Source organism: Varanus komodoensis, unplaced genomic scaffold (genome assembly GCF_004798865.1).
Source record: "Varanus komodoensis strain SLA01 unplaced genomic scaffold, ASM479886v1 scaffold3, whole genome shotgun sequence".
NCBI classification, from domain to species: domain Eukaryota; kingdom Metazoa; phylum Chordata; class Lepidosauria; order Squamata; family Varanidae; genus Varanus; species Varanus komodoensis.
Genome location: NW_025335761.1, coordinates 63,183,652 through 63,189,823, shown reverse-complemented (window position 1 = coordinate 63,189,823; position 6,172 = coordinate 63,183,652). Strand labels below are relative to the sequence as shown.

At 49.0% G+C, this 6,172-nt stretch overlaps 1 protein-coding gene across 2 annotated transcripts in view; it reads right to left on the bottom strand.

Moving 5' to 3' along the window:
* Nucleotides 1-1,959: 1,959 nt before the first annotated feature.
* Nucleotides 1,960-6,172, bottom strand: part of WDHD1 (WD repeat and HMG-box DNA binding protein 1) — a 43,634-nt gene continuing 39,421 nt past the window's right edge. For both annotated transcript variants that reach the window (XM_044436928.1, XM_044436927.1), the window contains exons 24-26: nt 5,188-5,318; nt 4,901-5,036; nt 1,960-2,888 (exon numbers count right to left, since the gene is read on the bottom strand). In XM_044436928.1, coding sequence (XP_044292863.1) covers nt 2,685-2,888; nt 4,901-5,036; nt 5,188-5,318 — 471 coding nt within the window. In that variant the 3' untranslated portion in view covers nt 1,960-2,684. The remainder of the gene's footprint in view (nt 2,889-4,900; nt 5,037-5,187; nt 5,319-6,172) is intronic.

Below are 6,172 nucleotides of genomic sequence, written 5' to 3'. Positions count from 1 at the left end.
CCTTAAGGTTACACTGAATAGCTTTTATAATGTGCATTTCTCCCCAGAGCAAATACTGTCTACTTTCAGTGGCTTGTAGAATTGATTTTGTTTCGTTTTAGATTTACTGTCGATAGCTGTCTTAAAGCTTCAGTGGTACAGTAAAATATACTTTTAGAAATACATAAAACATTTGTTCACAGTTTCCTTTAGGCTCTGTGTGGTCCTCTATCCAGGTCATTTTGGGGGGTTTTCTTTTTGCCTGCTTGGTAAAAATGTAGTATCTGGCCAGGCCATTCAGCAGGGCTGGTAACGTTCAAAAAGATTACACATGCAGAAGAAATAGGTAATACTGCTTGACGTAAATCCCAGAGTTCTTTGCATGTTAACGTTCTTCAGCACACAGAAAGAAGCTCGCTGCCTTTGTATTTCTTTACTGATCTACAGCAAAGGTGGTATGTTGTAACAGACAAGACTCTGAACCTTGCTTTCAGATAAAGGCTACGCTAAGGTCAAATATTATTTAACCTTGTTTAATCAATAGTCAAAAGAGCTCCAATCCTAAAACTTCAAACTTCTCAAAAAGAGACACCGAGGATGCATGTAGTCTAAGATTTACCTTACTCAGTAGCTGAGATCAGCTGTCCTCAGTCTGTGGTCCTCCAACATGCCGGAGTACAATTCCCATCAATCTCCTTTTTATATGCTTAAAATGTTTCACATATATTTCTCGTCCTGCAGTCACAGGATTTGCAGTCAGTCAACTGTGGTTCAAAGGACCGAATTCCCCTAAACTACTTCCATGGGAGGTCGTTGAGGCCCCACCGGTGCGGGTGTTCAAGGATAGGCTGGACGTCCACATGGTGGGCATGTTGTGAGTGGAGCCGGCTGGAGCTGGGGGTCAGACTAGATGGCCCAGGAGACCCCTTCTGACTTGCTCAGTTTCTATTTTTCATGTTTCATTTTGCAGGGTACTGAAAGGGGCTGGCTCCAACAGAGCCAAGCTTAAGGAACCAAAGTTCAATTTGGATGCCAGAAGGACTTCCCAACAGTTAGGACCCCGAGGGTGTGGAATGGGCTTCCACGGGAGGTGGCTGGGGTTCCATCGGTGAGGGTGTTCAAGGATAGGCTGGACATGCACATGGTGGGCGTGTCGTGAGTGGAGCCGGCTGGAGCCAGGGGTCAGACTAGATGACCGGGAAGACTCCTTCCAACTCGCGCTCTGTTACTCCTGAAACAAATGTGCAGCGTCTTTTATCATCTGGCATTTCCTGTAACCCCCTCAAGAAAAGGACAAGAGGAGAGTTGTAGCACTGAAACGCATGTTCCCCCTTAGGGTGGATTCCTTAACAACCAACCTGTTCAGCTACCTGGACAGAGAAGACCGCCTTGTACGGAATCCGATGGGCCAAAGACCCCAGCAAGCCACTTGGCCAGGCTGGGATCATGAGATACTCCAATGGGGCTGAGGCTTTTGCACAGGGCAGGATAGAAATGCCAGCAATAAACACACACACACCCAAACCTGGCCAGGGTGGCTTGTGGGGAGGTTTAACAAACCGCCATCACCAGGTTGGGACAACACAAGATGCTGTACCTGGCCAGGGTAATTATATAAACCGGACTGGCATTCACAAGTTGCCAGGTTGTTTTAACCACACTCCTCCAAGTGTACCAGCCACTGGATTGAAGTTGCAGGAAAGATTTGCATGTCTTTGTGCACAGTGGGGAGCAGGAACGAAAGCTGCACCTATTCAAGTCAGTGGTCGGTGCAAGACCAGCTGTTGGCAGATGGTGCATTTTCTGTATACTGGCATAATGTGTGATTTAACTGGACTGCTCACTCTGGAAGAAATTAACAGCCCTCTTGTCCTGGACCTTAAAAACACAAAACAAAAACCAAACAATGGTGACCTGAATCTCAGATATCCAGAGGGGAAGTAGTCTAAAAGCTGCTGAAAAGGAAAAAGAGTTAAACAGTTGAGATCTAAAAAGGTCTTTATTTAGTAACACCAGTAACACAAAATATGCAACATTCTAAGATTATTCTCCTGTATGTGGCTGGGGTTCCGCTGCACAAATCTGACGCAGCTTGTGTGACTCCTGCCCAAACTGGCCAAACTGCAGAAGGATCACAAGAGGTCTTCACCGCAAAGTCATCTCGCCTGCCAGCACACAACGAGGCGGGCAGAGGCATTTGCTAGCCTTGCTGGGTGACAGGTGAACCCGCCACGCCATCGCACCTGCAAAAGGCTTTGCTATGTTGCTCAACTTCGTCTAAAACTTTGAGAAACACGTAAACGGCAACTCAGTATCGACCCTGTGTGGTCTTCTGTTGATCCGTCAGGCTGCGTTTGCTCTTCTATTACTTCTTTGCCTCGCCAAATGGTAACACAGCATTAGAACAAACCTTATTCAGGGGGAACTGGTCCTGGCTTGGTGCAAAGGACCTACCAGGACCAGCTTCTGAGTGGCACAGTGGAAAACGGACACTGCTTCACACCTACAAACTCACGGAAAACTCATTTTGCAAGTAGCCTGTGCTACACAGAGAAAACATTAAGCCACATACAGTAGGTGTGTGACACTATTTCCAGGGTGCGCTGCTTCGCCTGGACGCTCAGCACCACCACAGATCCTTTGGAGGGCTGGTCTGTGCAGCAGCTTGAAGTTCGGCAAGGAGCCTTAGAAAGGCGTCGGTGGGCTTAGCTTTGCTTGTATGCAAACGCTGACAGCTTCGTGATGGTGGACTCCTCAAAGGATTTGGACTTTTTGGCTGAGCTGGTGTCTGCTTCTGAGGCCTGGACTTCAGCTTCCTGGCCGTCCCTCTTACCGGCTCCCAAGCGCTTCCTCTTTTTTCCTTCAGCTGGGTCACCAACTTCTCTTCCTTTGGCTTTCTCAGTCCAGGCCTGAGCAAAGAGAAACAACAACAAGCTGTTAGGAAACGGAAATTTGTCCCTTCTGTGAGTGCCACTGAATTGTCCTGGAAGTGTTCTGGAAGTGACCGTTTGGGCTAGCTTCCTGTCTTGTGCTAGCTTCCTGTTACACCGACAGTCATTCTTGCCAGGAATGGATAATGCCCTTACAACACGGGGAAAAGCCTGCAGCTCCCAGAATGGCCCAGGCAGCCAAGTCTTGCAGGCTGTTTTTCCATCCAAACATGCACAGGATTGCCCTCGGAGTTACTCAAGAGTCAGGGGCAAAAAGAGGTGAAGTAATGATCAACTGGGAAACTGAGAATGGGATGGGCCCGCTGCGCTATCACTTCCGTCTTCTCCCAGAGCAGCGTCAGCGGCCCATGCGCTAAACGCGGCACAGGAGAGCTGGCCTGGGGTATGCGGTGCGACACCGACAAAGCAGGAGCTGTGATGAGGTGGCTCGTGCCAAAGCGTAACTGTGGAGGCCCAGGGCCTCATCGCCACTCGGCCACAACGTTCGCGGGGTGGCTGGGGGGGTGGCAGGCACCCTCTCTCAGCCCAAGCTTACACTGGGGAGAGAAAACGGGCAGGGGAGCACCCACACGTGGCAGCCCAGCTCGTCGAGGGCAGGCCGGGGTAAAAATGTGAGCGAACCGAAGGCATGCAGCTCCCAGCGGTTTCCCAGGGACGTGCCCGGGAGCTTTTTGCACACTTCTGCAAAGAGCAGCTGTCGATAGTTCGTTTCTCATTTCTGGCACTTTCATGAACATCAAAAACAAACAGACTTGCTTTTTAGCTAGATGACCAGGAAAAAATGTTTACACTGTCTTTCCAGGGGAGAGGTGAGGAACATATGGGTCCCCTATGTTGTTGGGCTTTATTCCCAACAGCACGAGCCAGCATGACCGGTTTCAAGGATGATGGGAGATGCAGTCCACCCTTTTCCACCCCTGCTCAAGGTCATCTTCCTTCATTACTGGAGCCCTTTTTGAGGGTAAACCTGAACCACCTGTCCCTGGCATGTCCTGTTCGGTTCGTCTGCTAAATTCTGGTTCTGGAAGGTGAATATTACACGGTGCAGTGGGCAGGCCGGCCGTGTTGTTCCTGGGCAAGAACAGGCTTTGTGAAAGCTGCCCCGCTTATGAATCACAGAACAGTAGAGTGGGAAGGGGCTAAAAGGCCATCAGGTCCGACCCTCTGCTGTTGCAGGACACCAAGTCACACCGTCCCACTCAGGTGGCTGTCCAGACGCTTTCTTTCTTTCCTTCTTTCTTTCTTAATTAATTCATTAAAACATTTCTATCTTTCTGAATGTCTCCAGCAAGGGAGAGCCCACAGCTTCCCCAGGTAACAGGTTCCTGTCGCACTGCTCTGACAGTCAGGAAATTCTCCCTGGTGTCTAATCTAAATCTGGCTTCTTTTAACTTAAGTCCACTGTTCCATGACCTGCACTCTGGAATGAACAGGAAGAGATCTCGTTTCTTCCTCTTAGTTTGCAGATTTTCTGTTGCTTTTTGTTCTGTTGTCTGGTCACTGAAAGAAGAGCACTGAACTTTTAAGGAACATATGAAAATTTAATGCACACCCCTCTAAAAGGTTTTTTTTTAATTGCTCCAATCTGCACACCTCAAAAAAGGCTGGTCCGCAAGTCCATGGAATCCTCGGGTCTTCCCTTTCAGCACGTCTGAAGGTGCCAAGCAAGGGACCTCTCCAATTTGGCCCCTTCCAGGTGTCTTGGACTGCAGTTCCCAGGTAGAGGTTACCCAACCAACCTGGAAGGTGCCCAGTTGGGGAAAGGCCTCGGGAGATCACCATTTTAGCGGCTACGTACCTCTAAGTTTTCTCATCCTGGCGCAGCAGGAGGCAAAACAGAAAACAATGCAACCTGACACTGAGATGAACAATTGAGCTCAGCATATTCTGGGAGAAAGTGAAAAATTGGGGTTTCCACAGCATTGATGAACAAACAAAAGATAAAGCCCTCCATGAGGGGATTCATTTACCATCCTTTCTTCGGAGGAAAGCGCTCTGAATCGACTCATGCCTTCTTTTATTATTTCTGTTTCTTCCAAATGAGGATCGTCTGCCAGAATAGAGCTTCTGTTCTCTTCAAGCCACATCTGGAATCCAGTCTTGGGCCTGAAAGGAACACAGAAGCACTTCGATTTGGGGAAAGGGTCCTCGAATGCAAACTCGCGCTGCCTGCCGATGGCTCTGTTCCCACACCAGGATTTGTCAGGGGGCAGGAGGGTCCCCGAGAGGCAATGAGGCAAAAGCCTCACGCTCTGACCGTTTACTGTCGCTGTCCGCAGGCATCGCCGGCGAAGCGGCTGGGGCGGGTTCCACTCCTTCTGCTCCCTCTTTGCTGGTTCTCTTTTCAGTGCTAGGTGTTCGGGGTTGGAAAAACGCAGCTGCTGGCACCTACATAAGAGAATGAAGACTTCTAAAATTCACAGCAAATGTATTGTTTACACACACAGTTCAGGCTATAAGCTCTTTGGGGCAGGAAGGTCTCATTTCATGGGAAGGCACCTATCCCAAGGAAGGGGTTTTCCAGCTGGTTTTAGCCCTCGCTAGTAGTTTTAAATGCATCGTTAATTCATTCTGAGAGAAGGAGGCTGTGAGATTAACAAGTATGTTCGGCTGTTCAGTGTTCCTTCTCTGGCATTCATGGACCTGGGAGTGGACATGGCCACAAGATCCCGATTCCTCCCAGTGTTTCCTTATACGTCAGAAGGCGGGGATTGCACCCTCTCTAGGTTTCTCTTTGGGGGACAGAAATGCAGTTTATCACAGTGAAGCCTGAGGACTATCCGCCCCTCCTTCCTACAAACTAAGTTCGGGTTTGGAGCCTTCCTTTCCCAAGGCCGCCTTTGCTGTGTGGCCTCCCTCATGCCCTTCCTTTATGGAGCAAGCCCTCTGCCTGCTCTCTCCCCCTTGCTTAAAAACTGAAAGCTGCCCTTCCCGCTCACTGGCTTGAGCAGGGATCTCCACAGCTCCTCCTACTTGGATGACCTGGAGGGAACTTCACGCTACTGCTATCGGTAGGGAGGCAAATTTTATCTCTTAGACTTGCCACATGAGATATTCATGAGTGATGCACCGACAATATAACCTTAACCCTCAGAGTGCTAGGAAACAGTTTACTGAAGTTAGAAGCAAACTCTTTAAAAGATGTACCATCAAGAGAAAACGAAATGCGTTGTAATCCATGTGCACAGCCCAATATAATACAGATTAGATCACTTATTACTCATGTTGGCTCTAAGTAATCT